Genomic DNA, 18,245 nt, shown 5'->3' with positions numbered 1-18,245 from the left:
GAAGAGGGTGTTGACATATCATGGTTGTGACACAGGAAATATTAACATTAGGATATAAAATATTCTAAAACTACAAAACTTACTAAAGCCTGTCTGACATTGATGTACTCTGCAGAGGTGGAATGTGGCAAGAGGGTCCCTCAGAGTGACAGCTGCCCCTGAAATTCCCTGATTTTATTACATTTTAATGAATGTCTGACAGTGTTGACAAAAAGTGGGGACACAACTTTGAAATCTTATAAAACACACGTCATTGAAAAAAAACCTGGCTCTAACAAAAGATATTATTAAGTGTTGATTTTGATAAAACAAGCTTTGTAATCATTAAAAATAAAGCTTATTTATTGCATATGAATGATTGAACCCTTTTCTGTGGACACACTGTTTTAGATGTTTTAGAAGACAATAAGTGTCATACATTATATATAATAATGATAAAATTAAATTGAAGGGGATAATTGTGATAAATACATTCTATTATTAATCCCTCATAACATTTAAAATAGAAAATATTTTTATTTTTAAACCTAATAGCAGTTAAAATTGATGGCCATGTTTTGTCCTATCTCTCAAGAATCAGTGTTATATATATATAGGCTATATATATATATATATATATATATATATATATATAGGCCTATATATTCCAAGCTTTGGCAATATTGTATTATTTACATTAATGCCAATAAAACAATTTTGAATTTGAATCACAGACAGACAGACAGACAGACAGACAGACAGACAGACAGACAGACAGACAGACAGACAGACAGACAGACAGACAGACAGACAGACAGACAGACAGACAGACAGACAGACAGACAGACAGATAGATAGATAGATAGATAGATAGATAGATAGATAGATAGATAGATAGATAGATAGATAGATAGATAGATAGAATCATACGCCCTGTAAGTGTGGTAATGAATCACCATTCGTTGTTCCCTCGTGTCTGTGGTTCATGGACAGTTAACATGACAGCGTCAGCAATGATCTACCGTTGAAAGTATTAGAAGAGTGCAGTGCACCGGTTTAGTAGGTCACACAGAAGAGGTATGTTTTGATAACACTTGTTTATCGTGCTTAATAGAAGAATACATATATTATTTGGATCAATAATGGATAAAACTCCCCAGTTTATCCAAGAGCGGAAGGGCTAAAGGAAGCGACGAAAGCATGCTTGCGTGTGATTGGCTCTTTAAATGAACGACAACAGAAATGGCCCAATCAGAGCTTGTTGCGAAGGTAATTCTGTCGCATGTGAGTGGGATTTTATGAATTATGCAAATTTGAGCAGTTGTTCCACTCCTAGGATGAGAGGCTCGATTCAGGACCGCCGAGGAGTTTTATTGTTCTTTTAATAAGATAAAAAGTTTCATGTTTTGTCTTTCGCTACAGAATATAGCAGATAAGAATGACTCGTTGTGGTTTCCTATATTAGGGGAAGGCACTGCATCTCCGCATTATGATGTTATAGGCCAGGAAATAATGAAAAGCCGGTAGTGTGTAAGTGCAGCGAACAGTTTCGCCGGTCGGGGCTGCTCTTTGTCTGACACTGAGAGTAGTCAACGCGTGCTCTTTTGTTTGGGATTTTGTCTTTGTTTAACGGCAAACGGGCGATCTTTGTTCTCGTTCAGGCCTCCCGAGGTTGAAATATTTGTTTTGGAACATGCATCATATGAAGAAATATTTCACCGAGGGACTCATCCAGTTTACGATTCTGCTTAGTTTGATAGGTGTTCGCGTGGATGTCGACACTTATTTGAGCGGCTACTTCTCGCCGTTGATAGAGACGGACGGAGGGCCGAGCTCGGCTTTCATACAAACCCCGTTTCACCACTATCGGGACACCGCAGCGGGCCATCAAGTGCACCCAAAATGTCCCGAGCTAGACTATTTTTTCACCAGCCGCAGGCTGCTGAATGAAGTGCGTGCGCTCGGATCCCCGGCCCGCTTCCCCACGCGTGTCAGCGCATGGCTGGTGCACCTGGTGCCTGATGATGGTTCTGATGTCAGTGAGCCACTCGACCTGTCAGGGGACCCTGATAACGAGGACGTAAATACCGAAAATCACCTGGAAGAGGATGATCACAGGACTGGAGAGAGCTTCGGACTGTCAGTATCTCAGGACTGCAATGTTTCAAGGCCTTGCTGTGCAGCTGACGAACTTTCCAAAGAGGTAACAATGCAGTGCCTTATTACACTCTTTCTATACTTAACAGTTATATTATGTTGTTTTCTCCTCATAGGGCACACAGTAGCCACATGTAAACTGCTTTAAGCATTTGTTTGTTTGTATTTTGTATTTAGTTAGCCAGTTAGCTTCATGGCACTCGTGAGCAACTAAAGGCGAAAGCGAAACAATGGAAAGTGACCCATCCATAAGCAAAATAAACCAGTTTAATGTTACAGATTAATTAAATGTTAAATATATGGCCAAATTATATCTACCTTTTTTAATTGATCTGTACCAATCTTTAGGCTATGGTTTTATGTGTATTTGTTGTTTTGTTTTTGTTTGTTTTTTTTATCAGCAAATTTAATGCAAGTTTTTGTGAGGAAATGAGTCGTGTTTACGAGGTAACTTACCTGCTCACTTGTTAGTTTAAATCACGTTAGGTCACGTGCGTCAGGCAAACTTTGAATTTAAACCATAGATTTTAAACGTCAAGTCTGTCAAAACTATTTGTTGTGAAAGTTCACGTGTTATAAAATAAATACTTAAGGAAATTCCCTTCATTTTTTTTCTGTTTTTACTGGGCAAATCGTTTGTTTTGTAACAAGAGAGTAGTTTTGTCTGAGAGAAGAGTGGTAAATTACCCTTTGGTCCAGCCCAAACCTGCTTTCTGAAATATTCGCTGTTACTTGATCATGTCTTGACAGAGCTCAACCTAGTTTCTGAAATCCGTTAAGTCATGTGTTATCCCTAGAGCCACCTTTATGCAAATATTTCTTCCTTTTCTTTAACTACCACAGGTGAAAGTAAGAATTCATAATCTATTGAACAAGTAGCAGAGTACTAAGAATACATTTGTCTTAAACAGGTGCACCATAGTTTACAGAGTATTTCTTTACTTTCTTGGAATTACTCTTGAGTGCACTGTTTTTATAAACAAATATTTAAAGCAAAACATTTCAAGCCTTTATTTTGACAATTTCTTTCTCTCCAGGAAACTTTACTGAACCAAGAGAATGAGGAGGAGGCTGTGAAAGATGAAAGAGGGCAGGAAGAAACCAGCCCTGCTTCGCTGAACCAGCTGACTCAAAGCTCAGCATTAGAGCAAGAGGTAAACAAACAATAACTTTACCACCTGTCTAACAGGAATGGTGTGTCTATCAGGTTCAATGTAAAACTTAGTGTTAGTTCACCCAAAAATTAAAATTCTGTCATTATTAACCCTCATGTCGTTCCACACCTATAAGACCTTCATCAATCTTCGGAACACAAATTAAGATATTTTTGATGAAATCCGAGAGGTATATGTCTTGTCCAAAGACAGCAATATAATCAACACTTTCAAGGTCCAGAAAGGTACTAAAGACATCGTTAAAACCGTCCACATGACTGTTTCTTCTGAAACGTGTTCTTGACTCACTATGGCAAGCCTATAATAATAAGTGTTTATATTTTAGACCTGACGGAATGGTTTTCACTGGAAAATTGCATACATGCGTCGTTTGCCTGTGCGTATCTTGTCATATCTGTAAATGGAGAAAAGTTGCTCCGGCCACCTTGACTCTTGTGTGGTGTGGGAGTGGCATAGGTTAGTTGTCAAAACAAGCAAGAAAAGCTGACATGGAGCCGTTAAATCTTGAACCTCTGGGGAACCACACGTTTAAAAAACAAAACAGAGAGGAGTCTGCTGGCATAAAGAGAATGCGACAGCGCTCGTAATAAAATGATTCAAAAGTGGCTTGGCTTTTTGGAGATGGTGAGAATTGAGGTATTTGAAATGTTGTAAAAGTGACGTGGGGATGGCATTTTTATTATTCAACAGGTGAGTAAGGTATTTTATTGAACAGATAAACTGCCAATATGTAGCTCTAACAGAGTTCACTGAACTATTGTGAAGGGTCATTTCATTATGGTTGTTGTAATGCTATGCTGGAATTTATTTTCAAGGAAGTATTGTCTTTTAATGGGTATAGCTACAGTAATGTCTTCAGCTAGTCAGTTTGAGATCCTTTCTCTCTAAAGAAGTTATATCTCTTAAGCCTAGTAGTGAATGTTTAATGAGCATTAGGATAACCATATTTATCTGCACAGTCATTCAGAGCTGAAGCACAGCCAAAACAATGTTCTTCCACTAAATGCATGCAGTTTTAACCGCTAGAGGGCCAAAAGTTACATAGTGATTGCGTAATGTTACATAACTGTGATTTGGTTAATATTTTACCAATCCTATGAATGAATGAGTAAAGTTACATTTGGTTATGTTTCTGGTCATTCAACTCCATATTAACTGTTGTTGGTGTGAGATGTTAAATGTTGTTTTATTTATTTATTTATTTTTTGCTGCTTCTCTTTCCAGGATTTGCCGGGTAGTACCCTTCCTCCACCTCTTTCTGGGCTTGAGCTTCCTCCACAGTGGCAGGACTTCCTCTCTGAATTTGATGTAAGTGTATATGCTTTGTCCTCCATTCAAGATTAAAGGAATATTATGGTTCAGTAAAACAATATCGTCATCAGTTATGGTGGAATGATTAATATAAAAAAAAATCTCATCATATTTACTTTTAAGTGTGTTACAGTTACTGTAAGTTTGATTATTGAAAAAATTTAATTATTTTCATTGGAAATTTCTATTTTGCACCCAATGCAGTAGACACTGAACAATACTTTAAAAATAACTAACAATGCCAAACCAAATCAATTTGTTTTTCCAACTATCTAAATACTAAACTCTTTTCTGATTCTTGCTTGGTGTGCACATTTGCACTAAATAAGAATTTTGAAAATGTTTACATTGACAATATTTTTCTATTCCGTCTACAGGATTTTGACTCTATGGTCCCTCAACGCATTTCAGATTTAGAAGCTGACCTTCCTAATCCCATCAGTTATGATGTAAGCCTTCAAGATGCCATGGTAACCGGGGGAGATTCATCTAATTGCAGGCCGGCATCTTCCCGAGCACCCCTCTTCCGTTTGGAATCCACAAACTCTTCTCACTCAGACCCATCTCAGAGCTTAGCAGGGGCACTTCCTTCATCGCTCTTCTGTTTGTCTGGGAACAGCTCTCATAATGAAACCTCCCCTTCGCAGATGGGAGGCTATCTAGATGAGGCTGTTTTTGAGCACATCAATATGTTGGATCTGGGTAATCTCGGAACAATCGACCCTCAGATGCTGGATGGCATGCAAAGTGAGATGGACACTCCATGGCTGGAGGATTCAGACTCTGGCCTCTCTTTGGAGAGCAGTTCTAGAAGCGCCGCATCCCCGTCTACTTCGTCCGATTCATTTTGCGAGGATGAGGGTGGAGCTACAGGCTATAGCAGTGAAGTGGAATCTCTTTCTTCAAAAGGTGGCGCTTGTGCAGCTGCTTACCGTGATTGGTCGCCTGTGAACCTTCATGACAACATCTGGCATGATCATACCTACTCAGCCCCACAGGCTCAAAATTCCACGTCATCTAGCTGGATCACAACTATCAAACAGGAAGTGATGAGCGAAGATGAGTCTGAACCTGAAGAGATGAGTCGTGATGAACGTCGGGTGCAGGCGTTGGGTCTTCCGTTTTCAGCCTGTCAGATTGTCAACATGCCTGTAGAAAACTTCCTGGAGCTGCTGGACAGGCAGAATCTGTCAGGATCAGAAGTCATGCTCTTGCGTGACGTGCGCAGAAGAGGCAAAAACAAGCTTGCCGCGCAGAATTGCCGCAAGAGGAAGCTGGACGCGATCCTGGGCCTGCAGGGTGAGGTTGATGGCCTCACGGTGCAGCGGGATACTCTCCTGCGCCAGAGAGCCCACACAGCCAAGGCACTTTCTGCTGCTGCAGAACATTTCGAGGCGCTCTCGAGGACTGTGTTAAGCCACATCCGTGATGAATATGGACATCCTCTGAACCCTGAGCATTACACACTGCACTGCAGTGCTAATGGAAGAGTGATGGTTCAGCCTCGCACAAACACAACGTCAAGGACAATGACAGGTAGTAAGACAGTGAAGAGAAAGAAGGTCAAGAAACCTTAAGAGACTTTTTTTGAGAGTGTGTGTGTGCATGCATGTTTGTGTTTACACACAAATATTTTTGTTTTCTGAAAGGTGAGTTTTAATCCTTGAGATAAGATGTTTTGATGCATTTCTGGCTCTTCTTTGTTCCTAAAAGCCATTCGTAACTCAAGTGGAAGGCAAAAAGAATACTGTAAAAAATACTACACATTTACAGCTTGGGAGTAGCTTTGTTCACTTGCAGGAGAGAATGTACTGAAAACACTGGATGTTGTGTATAGTAAGAGTTTGTATAAAGACTATTTCTAAAGAGCACATTTAAAAATAAAACTTCATATTGCTTTTCTTTAACTGTTAATTTAAAGGCAAGTTACTAAGTAAAGAATGTTTGCAGATGGTCACTGGAGGACCATGTTAAAAAGTGTGCCTCTCTGTTTCTTGCAGGATAGAGCTTAAGGGGATAGTTCACCCAAAAATGACAATTCTGTCATTTACTCACTCTCATGTCAGTCCAAATCTGTATGGCTTTCTTTTTTTCTGCAGAACACAAAAGAAAATATTTTGAAAAATGCCTGTACAATGAAAGTCAGTCCAATGTTGTTTGCCACTGTCGTTCTTCTTTTGTGTTCCACAGAAGAAAGAAAGGCATGTAGGTTTGACATGAGGGTGAGTTAAAATTTTTGGCTGAAATATTATCCCATTAACACACAGAACCCCACAGCAATGATCCTAATTCAATTTAAACTACAGTAGTCAACATCTGAAGTGGATCAAAACCTTTCATCAAAGTTGTCCTAAAACCTTCTTAGGACATCTTAGTTCTTAGGACAACTTTGATTAACTTTTTTGATCCACTTCAATGTTGACTACTGTATTTGCAAACATATTAATAAAATACAACTTTCATTAGATGTAACTTGCAGTTACCTTCACACCTCAATTTGTTTCTCTCACCACTGAGATACACAGTTAAAATATTGTAATTGTGTATTCATGACTAACAGTATCACTCTGCTTAAACTGTTCCTTTATAATAAATTACATTTGCATTTTACATTTATGCACTTGCCTAAAAAGAAAAATTATAATGCTTTCTGATAGCTTTTTATAAAGGCTTTATAAGGTTGGATTGCAGTTATGTTTTCAACTTAATTTTCCTTTTTATTTTTTGCACTCTGTTTGTCACATTTTAAATATACATAGAAGTGGTCATCTTTGAAGTGAAGTCAAAGTAAAAACAAAGTGGAACTAATTAAAAGAAAACAGAATTGGTGAGTTTTGGTCTACCTCATAGCACAGTTATAATTTAGAAAATGCAAGTACTACATCAGCTAAATGACTAATTAATTAGTGAATTAGTATTAAAAGTAATATTGGGCCCAAGCAAATGATCCTCTTGTTTATTTTCTTTATTGGCAGAGTGGTTTGATTTGTGTTTGTGAGTAGAAGTGGTTTCTCTCTCTCGCTCTTTCTCTCTTTCCTTCAGTTTTTCTTTGATTTTTCTATTTTGTGTGTTTTTGAGCAATTATTTGTGTATGCGTGTGTAAGGGGTTGGAATACCTTCAATTTTAAACAGGGATATTCAAGATCTGGCTCTTTTATATATTTTAAAATGAATAAAGGAGGACAAAAAAGTTACTGTTGAGTTTATTCTTTTATTCTATTTTTGTTTTATGGATGCTATTTCACAGAAAATCATTCTATGCAATGCCACACTTGACAGCAGTATCAAGCTAAAATTTTCTAAATTATGCATTTTATCTCTGTCCTTAAATTTTAAACTGCACAAATTATATTAATACTGACAATTATGTTATAGTGATGTTTTTGGGTTATACAGGTGCATCTTAATAAATTAGAATATCATGAAAAAGTGTTTTTTTCTGTAATTCAAAAAGTAAAACTTAAATATATTTTAGATTTATTAGACATAAAGTAAAATATTTCAAGACTTTTTTTGTTTTCATTTTGATGATTACAGCTTGCTGCTCATCAAAATCAAAAAATCAGTATCTCAAATTATTAGAATATTTAATTTCAAGTTCTATTACATTACTATTCTCAGGGTATAAATACTGGGTTTAGGTTAGTAATCCCAACAGCAGTCATGGGGAAGTCTGCTAACTTGACAGTTGTCCAGAAGACGATCATCAAGACCCTCTACAATGAGGGTAAGCCACAGAGGGTCATTGCTGAAAGAGCTGGCTGTTCACAGAGTGCTGTGCCAAAGCATATTCATGGAAAGTTGACTGGAAGGAAAAAGTGTGGTAGGAAAAGGTGTACAAGTGAAAGGAATGACCACAGACTTGAGAAGATTGTCAGGCGAAGCCGATTTAAGAACTTAGAAGAGACAGACGTCTTCAGGAAATGGTCTACAACTGTTTCATTCCACGTACCAAGCCACTTCTGAACCAAAGACATTGTCAGAAGTGTCTTACCTAGGCTAAGGAGAAAAAGAACTGGACTGTTGCTCAGTGGTCCAAAGTCTTATTTTCAGATGAAAGAAAATTTTGCATTTCATTTGGAAATCAATTTTGGCACCTGCCCACACTGCCAAAGGTACCAAAAGCTGGTTCAATGACCATGGTGTTACTGTGCTTGATTGGCCAGCAAACTCACTTGACCTGAACCCCATAGAGAATCTATGGGGTATTGTCAAGAGGAAGATGAGAGACACCAGACCCAACAATGCAGATGACCTGAAGGCTGCTATCAAAGCAACCTGGGCTTCCATTACACCTGAGCAGTTCCACAGGCTGATTGCCTCCATGCCACGCTGCATTGATGCAGCAATTCATACAAAAGGAGGCCCAACCAAGTATTGAGTGCATAGAAATGAACATACTTTTCAGAGGCCTGACATTTCTGTTTAAAATATCCTTTTTTATTGATCTTATGAAGTATTCTAATTTTTTGAGATGGTGAATTGGTGGGTTTTTGTTAAATGTGAGCTAAAATCATCACAATTAAAAGAACCAAAGACTTAAATTACTTCAGTCTGTGTGCACTGAATTTATTTAATACACGAGTTCCACAATTTGAGTTAAATTACTGAAATAAATTAACTTTTCCACGACATTCTAATTTATTGAGATGCACCTGTATACTAGATGATGTTGAATGGCATAATGCGACTAACGTCATGTACTCTCTGAACTGAAAGCAAAGAACCAAACCGGCAACACATGAACACAATCATCAATATAAAGGTAGTTGCAACATCATGCTGGTTTTGAATTGCTTTATATATAAAAGAATGGTCAAAATGTTGATTTTGTGTTGTTGAAAGGAAAAAGTTTTAAATGTGAAAAGGTAAAAAAAAAAAAAAACAGTTCATTTAAATATGTTCAAAATAGTGGTCACTTGTTTTTATTCATTAATTCATGGTGACTTATGGTTGCTCTATAACAGATGCTATAGGTCCACAAGTGACAATATACATGCCTAATTGTGTTTTTAAGTGTAACTAAACAGCATCAGTCCATTAGTTTTTATGGGTGCCAGAACATTTTGGGAGTAAAGACAAAGAAACCTATACAACTGCTAAAGGGGCCAATAAAGGCAGAAATGAATTAAAAACAGTGTAGGCAGAAATTGGACTATCTTGGCAGCAGCAATGTGGAAAATATAATGGAGACATCTATTTTCAGTACAGCCAACTGCTAAAAATAATAGTTTAGAAAATAAAAGACTTAAACAAATCTTATAATCTAGACCAGGGGTCTCCAAACAGTGGCCCCTGTCCTGCAGAGTTTAGCTTCATCTTACCTCAACACACCTGCCTGGAAGTTTCTAGTATGCCTAATAGACCTTGGTTAGTTGGTTCAGATGTGTTTAACTTGGATTGGAGCTAAATTCTGCAGGACAGTGGCCCTCCAGGACTGAGTTTGGAGACCCCTGATCTAGACTTCTAGGCAGTGTTGGGGGTAACACATTACAAGTAACTTATGTAATCAGATTACTTTTTCTAGTAACTATTGACTGACAGCTGCATTTACTCATCTCACTTGCACATATCCTATTCTTCTTTAATCAAGAATGGCAGCACAGCCTAAAGGTTTGTTTGAGCGGTGCCCTCTAATGTACAGGCGTAAATATGCATTTCCTTCAGCCTGAGGCTTATTCATTTCACTTTTGGTGTGAAAGGGCCTTAAACATTTGCCAAAAATAGAACTTTTTTGTTGTTATTAAAAAACAAACAAGCTAGCCCAAAAGTGAAAGTAATGTAATGCATTACTTTTCATAAAAAGTAACTAACGCAATTAGTTACTTTTTTATGGAGTAATGCAATATTGTAATGCATTACTTTTAAAAGCAACTTTCCCCAACACTGCTTCTAGGTTTTGCCATTGTACTTTAAACATAAAATCTTTGCATGAACATGACAGGTAAGCATAGAGACAGAGCGCATGTAAGCCACGCCCACCCCGGGGCTGCCTCCTTGTCATTTATTGCTTCCAACAAAAGACAGAACAATGCCTAAAAGCTGCTGTGTGACAGGGTGTACAGCAAACAAGCTAAAAAAAAAAAAAAACAGAACTAAGTTTTTATTAGCTACCGAACTGTAAAAGCCTTAGCCAACTTTTAAGGAGACAAAAGTGGATACAGGTAAAAGACATGTAGCATCAGCACAGCAGGAAGAATGGGTAAATTGTGGAATCCTGACACTCAGTATGCCTATGTGTGCAGTAAACATTTTGTAACTGGTAAGTCAAATATCCAAATGTCAGTTTTATATTAGTGCTGTCAAACGATTAATTGCATCCAAAATAAAAGTTTGTGTTTACATAATATATGTGTGTGTACTGTGTATATTTATTATGTATATATAAATACACACACATGCATGTATATATTTTACAAAAATATTGTTTATATATAAATATACATATTTTATATATAATATAAATTATATATAAGTATACATGTAGCTAAATGTTTCTAAAATACATGTATGTGTGTGTATTAATATATACATAATACAACCCGAATTCAGGAAAAGTTGGGACGTTTTTTAAATTTGAATAAAATTAAAAGTAAAAGACTTTCAAATCACATGAGCCAATATTTTATTCACAATAGAACATAGATAACATAACAAATGTTTAAACTGAGAAATTTTACAGTTTTATGCACAAAATGAGCTCATTTCAAATTTGATGCCTGCTACAGGTCTCAAAATAGTTGGGACGGGGGCATGTTTACCATGGTGTAGAATCTCCTCTTCTTTTCAAAACAGTTTGAAGACGTCTTGGCATCGAGATAATGAGTTCCTGGAGTTTTGGTGTTGGAATTTGGTCCCATTCTTGCCTGATATAGGTTTCCAGCTGCTGAAGAGTTTGTGGTCATCTTTGACGTATTTTTTTGTTTAATGATGTACCAAATGTTCTCTATAGGTGAAAGATCTGGAATGCAGGCAGGCCAATTCAGCACCTGGACTCTTCTAAGATGAAGCCATGCTGTTGTAATAGCTGCAGTATGTGGTTTTGCATTGTCCTGCTGAAATACACAAGGCCTTCCCTGAAATAGACGTCGTCTGGAAATCTTTATGTACCTTTCAGCATTCATAGTGCCTTCCAAAACATGCAAGCTGCCCATACCGTATGCACTTATGCACCCCCATCAGAGATGCTGGCTTTTGAACTGAATGCTGATAACATGCTAAAAGGTCTCCCTCCTCTTTAACCCGGAGGACACGGCGTCCATGATTTCCAACAAGAATGTCAAATTTAGACTCGTCTGACCATAGAACACTTTTCCACTTTGTCCATTTTAAATGAGCCTTGGCACACAGGACATGATGGTGCTTCTGGACCATTTTCACATATGGCTTCCTTTTTGCATGATAGAGCTTTAGTTGGCATCTACAGATGGCACGGCGGATTGTGTTTACCGACAGTGGTTTCTGGAAGCCATTTCGTAATGTCATTGAGTGATGCAGTGTCATCTGAGGGCCCGAAGACCATGTGCATCCAATAAAGGTATTTGGCCTTGTCCCTTACGCACAGAGATTTCTCCAGTTTCTCTGAATCTTTTGATGATGTTATGCATCATTGTTTTCCACAATCTTTTTACGCAGTCTTTCACAGATTGGAGAGCCTCTGCCCATCTTTACTTCTGAGAGACTCTGCCACTCTAAGACATCCCTTTTATAACTAATCATGTTACCTGATATCAATCAACTTAATTAGTTGCTAGATGTTCTCCCAGCTGAATCTTTTCAAATTTTTTTGCTTTTTCAGCCATTTGTTGCCCACATGCCAACTTTTTTGAGATCTGTAGCAGGCATCAAATTTGAAATGAGCTCATTTAGTGGATAAAAGTGTAAAATTTCTCTGTTTAAACATTTGTTATGTTATCTATTTTCTATTGTGAATAAAATATTGGCTCATGTGACTTGAAAGTCTTTTAGTTTTCATTTTATTCAAATTTAAAAAACGTCCCAACATTTCCGGAATTTGGGTTGTAAATATACACAGTACACACACATACTATGTTATGTAAACACAAATTTTGGATGCGATTAATCGTTTGACAGCACTATTTTAGCTATATATGATATTTCCTGTCACCTTAGCAACAATCGACCCGCCTTTAGCAACTTTCCCTGAAAATCAGTTGGCAACACTGACCCAGATGGATTACTGAAGAATGCAAAGTGTCTGATGTGTTATTTGAATGTTTATGTGATATAATGGTTCGGGTATGGAAATGGTTTTGGTGACGGCGGTACCGCGCGACCCACAAAATCCTAAAGGAAGAAGTATTGTGGCTTCCGATCTCGGTCTTGTCATCAAACAAAAAAATGCAACTGTTTGAGTTCCAAAATTATGAGTTCCAAAAGGTTTAAGTTTCTAAAGCGGGAGAACAGCAGAACGAAAGAATATTGTGTCACATCGTGCCATGCTTCCGCAAAGTTTAACTCCGTCATAAGTTTTCACGGTTTCCCTACAGATCAGGAAACGCGCCAAAAGAGGATTGACATAATTCGTGTGAGAAAGTCACTTATAAAAAAATCTGTAGTCGTCACTTTAATGCTGATGATATAATCGAAAGGATCCCACAGGACATAGGTTGCTGAGGAAAGGGGCTGTACCTTGTTCCTGTGGAATGATCGCTCCGTTTCATCGCAAATAAATTCTGAGGTATGGTAAAGGAGTTTCGCTTTGATGTAAGTCAAAATGTTGGTGTATCTATCTGAAAAAGTCTAATTAAAAGGATGAAATTCTTCGCGAAAGGTTTGTGTTTGAAATATGTTATGCAAAATATGCAGTGGCATTGTTTACAAATGTATTTAGCCTACTCCTTTTTAAAAATCTTGAATCTCTTTAAGTGTGACAATTTTGCAGATTTAAGATTACAGAAGTGCATTATACATTTTAATTAGATTTTCAAACAGTTAGTATTGATAGGAATATATCATTCAGTTATTTAAATCAAGGAATTCAATTATTGCAGTAAGTCTGTCATCAGATTTGAGTGCTGAGCTAACATATAAACTTGGATACAGCAATTAACAGATTTAGACTATAACCATACTTTTAATATTCTGAGTGTGAGGACCTTAAAGTTGATATCAGGTGATATCATGTACATCTCAATGTACTGAATTATGATATTTTGAATGACCTGACATGCAGACGAAAATGATTTTTTGAAATCACGGTTGCCCCGCCCTGTGAAAAAACCTCATTGGAGACACGTGACCGCTCCTAGGCGTGGCTTTACGTCCTCGCGTACGATTCGGGCTGGCCTTCGTCGAGCCTCAGTCGACTTATCTTTCATTGATTTATAGTGTACCAAGTGAGTAAAAGTTTTAAAAGTTTGTGCCTGGTTAAAGTGCGAAACGTTTTCGCTGCATCTATTTGCAGGTCGAGAAGCGTGAAGATTTGTAAATCACATTTAATCCTTTTCCATTGTGAGGGTGAGTTTTCGCGCGCATGCATCTCGTGCTGCAGCACCGTCCATTGTAGTTTGCTGTTAGAATGCTGCAGCTTCATTTATTGCAATACGCATTTATCTTAAATCTGTTGTTTTTGGTATCTTTAGTTGTTTCAGTTTGCGTAGATGTAAGATGCATACATGCAGGATGTTTATAGCATACATATATTTTATAATCTAGTGTTTTTATGTGTGTGTGTGTATTTTCCAACTAGCGATTAAGCTAACTCTGGCTATCTAAAACCAGCGAGTGTTTTAGTGAATAATAAGAGAACAACGATGTTTTTAATAGTCAGACATTCATTCGGACAGCACTGTTGTCCATATATAATAAAAGGTATAATCCCAAAAAGTAGTTTGAACTACGTTCGGGCCTCTGGCCTGTTCATACATGCGTAGTTAGCTCGTTAACATACTAGCAACAAATACAAGGCACCACGTAAATTAATTAGTTTTGACGTTAATCGCAAATGATTTTTTAAGATCCTAGAACATTTATGAACGGACTTGAATTAATGTTTCAGTAAATATGTAAACATTAGCCATTTTAGCATCATTGTGCAAGTCATAAATATGGCAACTTTTTTTCTTAAATGATTTATTTTTCGAAGAGGAATATGCCTTTCAATGTTTAAAGCTTTAAATGATTTTAAATCCTTAATCAGGTTCCTGATTCATCATATCAGTCTTTTGCACGTTTTAGGGCGACATGGGTAAGAAGCAGGGAAACAAATCAAAGAAAGAAGTTCAGGAAGTAGAGGAGTTTGTGGTGGAGAAGGTGATCGACCAGCGAGTGGTCAACGGAAAAGTTGAATTTTTCCTCAAGTGGAAAGGCTTTACAGAGTAAGTATTTTATTTTATTTTTTAATTCTTATTTAAACTTACTTTGATTTTTTGCAGGTATAATAAAATAGAGAAGCTATTTTTGGGAGGTTTTTGTTAATAAATTTTGCTATGTGATTAGAGTAACAAGATATGCTAATGTTTTCTTCAGTGCTGACAACACCTGGGAGCCTGAAGAGAATTTAGACTGTCCTGAGCTGATTGCTGCATTCCTGGAGTCTCAGAAAGGAGTAGTGGAGAAACCAGAAGCTGTAAAAAGAAAATCCTCCACTGATGAACCAGAAACGGAGGAGAGCAAGGCAAAGAGAAAGAAGGAAATGGTAAGATATTATGTGTTGGCCATCAATTTATTTGTCACTTCAAGGCATTTTGAAGGCTCTTATCTAGAAGGTGTGATGAATTTTAACCTTGGTTCTTATTGCTAAAACTGATGTGTTGCTGCAGTCTGACAAGCCAAGAGGGTTTGCAAGAAACCTTGAGCCAGAGAGGATCATTGGGGCAACTGACAGCAGTGGGGAGCTCATGTTCCTCATGAAGTGGTAAGAAACCCATGTAGTTTTCTAATTTAACTGACTGGAAATAAGAACATAATATTAATTAAAATTGACACTTCCTCAACCTTGTGTTGCTCCAAACCTGTATTTCTTCTGTGGAACATGAAATCTATTTTGAAGAATGTTTCAACTGTTTTTGTCCCAATGATGAGTTAATTGGGGTCCAAAACTATATTGGATCACATCGATTTTCATTGTATGGACACAAACCTTTTATATACAAGTATCTTTGTGTTCCACAGAATGAAGTCATACAAGTTTAAAAACATGAGGAAATGATGACAATTTTCACTTTTGGGTGCATTATCACTTTAAGATGCTTAAAAAGGCCAGTAGGGGGCAGCATGCCCACATGCAAAGCCTTTCTAAGTCGAGATATAATCACTTACACAAGACAGTACTTCCTTCTCTGTCAATGATACTCTGTTCATGTTTCATTTTCTAGTGCTCTAACCAGAGATATGTTTTGTGTTCACAGGAAGGACTCTGATGAGGCGGACCTGGTACCTGCACGAGAGGCCAACACCCGTTGCCCACAGATAGTCATTGCCTTTTATGAGGAAAGACTAACTTGGCATTCCTGTCCTGAGGATGAGCAGCAGTAGCACCACCGCAAATCTCATTGAACCATACGTTAGTGTCTTCCACCTGTACGGTATTAGCAGAAATGTTGATAGTCTGGTGGAGGAATTTTAAATGTATTGAGATTTGGCTGGAAGCTGTGTGCATGACTGTAGTGAACCAATGAAAGTATGTGCAGATGAGACGAGCGTTTTTAAAAGTTACCATATAGGATGCTTTAACTTTCTTTGAACTAGGTGTCACCGCAGTGCTGTTCATCATTAACGCACTGGCTTGTGTTTTTCCTCCACTCATCTTGTCATTGAAAGGGATCCAAAACATATTTCTATTCATGTTCATAGTTTCTTTTGGTTGGCAATGTTGTCATTATTGTAGTAGTTTTTCTTTTTATTCTTGTTTACATGAATATTGGAAGTGTCTGTTTATGTAAATGTTTGTGTAAATATTTCTTATTTTTTAGTTCAATAAAGGTTTATATGCCTGCTTTTAATCTGCTTGCATGATGTCTTGAATATTCAAAGTAATGTTTTGTTGGATATTTATGGCTATGAAGCCTTTACTATCTGCCTCAAAACATGGTTATTTGAGTGCTTTAAAGTTTAAAGTGTTTTCTTTGGGCTGTTAGCATGCAATGTGCGCTTTTGTGGTGTGATGTAGTGAGCCGTTTTCCACCACGTCAGAAATGAGTGGAATGACTTGTTCTTGTATTTGACAGACTTTGGAACTGTTATTAAGCATACTAAAATGTGCTTTTTGTACAAACATAATAGATGGATCTCTTTGTATTAAATGGGAGAACCTCTAACATTCACAAAACATTTGTTTGCCGCCTTCTGCTATTTTAACGCTTTGTCGTGGTTGCGAGTAGCATCGTTAAAAACTATGGAATGAACAGATTAAAGTGCCACAGCTGACTTGTTGTGCCTGCTTTATAGGTCAAATCTGTTTTGCTGTAATAATGGATTTTAAAGGTACACTATGTAACTATGTGGAGTAGCCTAGTACCTGCATGGCTCGTCATGTATGTAAACCGAATTGGCTCCGTCTACAGTTTTCGTCCACAAGTCGCATGCAGTTTTGTTTAACCACTAGAGTTTCAAAAGTTACAAAGTGTACCTTTAAATGAAGCTCCTTACCAATTGCTAATTAAAACAAGGAAGAGTGGGGAAAAAACATTATTTCACAATGCATTAGTTTCCACTCTGGGCAGTCTCTCTTCTGTACTGGATTTTTATTTTTTCATTACTTTTATAAGAATAAGGAGTCTTTTGTATCAGTGTGTCACTTTCATTAGAATAGTCTCCCAACAGAATTGTGGGTTGCCTTTTTTTAAACATTGTCTGATTGCCTTTACTGTTTATGTAGGCTATTTTGTGCTCTGTTCAAAGCACAAAATGCTTTTCATCCACAGTCATTTGAGATTTTAGGAAGTAGATGATAAATCGCCCACATTTTGTAATCAGGGCGACAAATGACTTATAAATGTTTAATTGCACAATTTAGTTGAGCCATAAATTTTCCAGAGTCAGAATCATTAATTGTCTCCTTGTTTTGTATTTCAGGGGTTTCTCTCCTAATATTTCTGAGCGTCAATCACACAACTCAGAAATTGCTTTCCCAGTCATTAACTGGAATCTGTTAGATATATATTCTGGTTATCTAAAATACACAAAGACAGTTAACCATAGAAAAAGCAATGTGTCCAATAATGTCATTACAGTTCCTGACCTCTGCTTTCTTGCCATCAGGGTCAGAGTTCACAAGTTCATGTTCTGCACACTTTATCAGATTTTAGATGCAGAAGGCACCTCTTTCTATCTGTAAAATTTGCCCAAAAAATGTAACATCTGTAATCTGGGTTGTGGTAGATATGTTATTAAAATGAGAAAAAGCAGTCATGCACCATGTATCTGACTCTTATTTAGTTATCTTGAAACTAATGAGAAGTGAAAAGAGCTGCCTGATGTCTGTAACCTCACTGCCTACTAACAAATTATGACCACATATTACCATTTGCTTAGCTGGTTGCAGGTCTCATGACAAAGATTAGCAGTATAGAGATGGACTTTGAGTTCTGAGGCTTTTTCCTCTCAAGAACCTGTTTTTGTAAAGTCATCCTGAAGTAGGCAGGTCAGATGACAAACTGA

General features: G+C 37.3%; 2 protein-coding genes across 6 annotated transcripts; both read left to right on the top strand.

Moving 5' to 3' along the window:
• The first annotated feature begins 1,266 nt into the window (after positions 1-1,266).
• On the top strand, positions 1,267-7,816 carry nfe2l3 (nfe2 like bZIP transcription factor 3). The gene is made up of 4 exons (XM_048202272.1): positions 1,267-2,182; positions 3,174-3,290; positions 4,536-4,619; positions 5,000-7,816. Exons 1-4 carry the CDS (start codon positions 1,673-1,675, stop codon positions 6,197-6,199), a joined length of 1,911 nt encoding a protein of 636 aa, XP_048058229.1. The 5' UTR covers positions 1,267-1,672; the 3' UTR covers positions 6,200-7,816.
• Positions 7,817-13,166: 5,350 nt separating this feature from the next.
• On the top strand, positions 13,167-16,588 carry cbx3a (chromobox homolog 3a (HP1 gamma homolog, Drosophila)). Of its 5 annotated transcripts, none has more exons than XM_048202279.1 (5): positions 13,167-13,323; positions 14,823-14,962; positions 15,114-15,282; positions 15,407-15,501; positions 15,995-16,588. In XM_048202279.1, the coding sequence occupies exons 2-5, from the start codon at positions 14,829-14,831 to the stop codon at positions 16,119-16,121; spliced, it is 525 nt and encodes a 174-aa protein (XP_048058236.1). In that variant the 5' UTR covers positions 13,167-13,323; positions 14,823-14,828; the 3' UTR covers positions 16,122-16,588. The 5 variants fall into 5 exon arrangements, with proteins under 5 accessions (XP_048058236.1, XP_048058237.1, XP_048058235.1 ...); XM_048202280.1 differs by lacking the exon at positions 13,167-13,323 and adding an exon at positions 13,395-13,416; XM_048202278.1 differs by lacking the exon at positions 13,167-13,323 and adding an exon at positions 13,827-13,981.
• Positions 16,589-18,245: the final 1,657 nt, after the last annotated feature.

The sequence above is a fragment of the Megalobrama amblycephala genome, linkage group LG9 (genome assembly GCF_018812025.1).
Source record: "Megalobrama amblycephala isolate DHTTF-2021 linkage group LG9, ASM1881202v1, whole genome shotgun sequence".
NCBI classification, from domain to species: Eukaryota; Metazoa; Chordata; class Actinopteri; order Cypriniformes; family Xenocyprididae; genus Megalobrama; species Megalobrama amblycephala.
The sequence above is the reverse complement of the archived record's forward strand: the minus strand, read 5'-3'. Positions and strand labels throughout refer to the sequence as shown.

Coding starts and splice junctions, on each gene's coding strand:
- nfe2l3 (XM_048202272.1), top strand. CDS start 1,673: ATGCATCATATGAAGAAATATTTCACCGAGGGACTCATCCAGTTTACG. Junction 2,183..3,173: donor CTGACGAACTTTCCAAAGAG/GTAACAATGCAG, acceptor CTTTCTCTCCAG/GAAACTTTACTGAACCAAGA. Junction 4,620..4,999: donor ACTTCCTCTCTGAATTTGAT/GTAAGTGTATAT, acceptor TTCCGTCTACAG/GATTTTGACTCTATGGTCCC.
- cbx3a (XM_048202279.1), top strand. CDS start 14,829: ATGGGTAAGAAGCAGGGAAACAAATCAAAGAAAGAAGTTCAGGAAGTA. Junction 14,963..15,113: donor AAGTGGAAAGGCTTTACAGA/GTAAGTATTTTA, acceptor TGTTTTCTTCAG/TGCTGACAACACCTGGGAGC. Junction 15,283..15,406: donor CAAAGAGAAAGAAGGAAATG/GTAAGATATTAT, acceptor GTGTTGCTGCAG/TCTGACAAGCCAAGAGGGTT.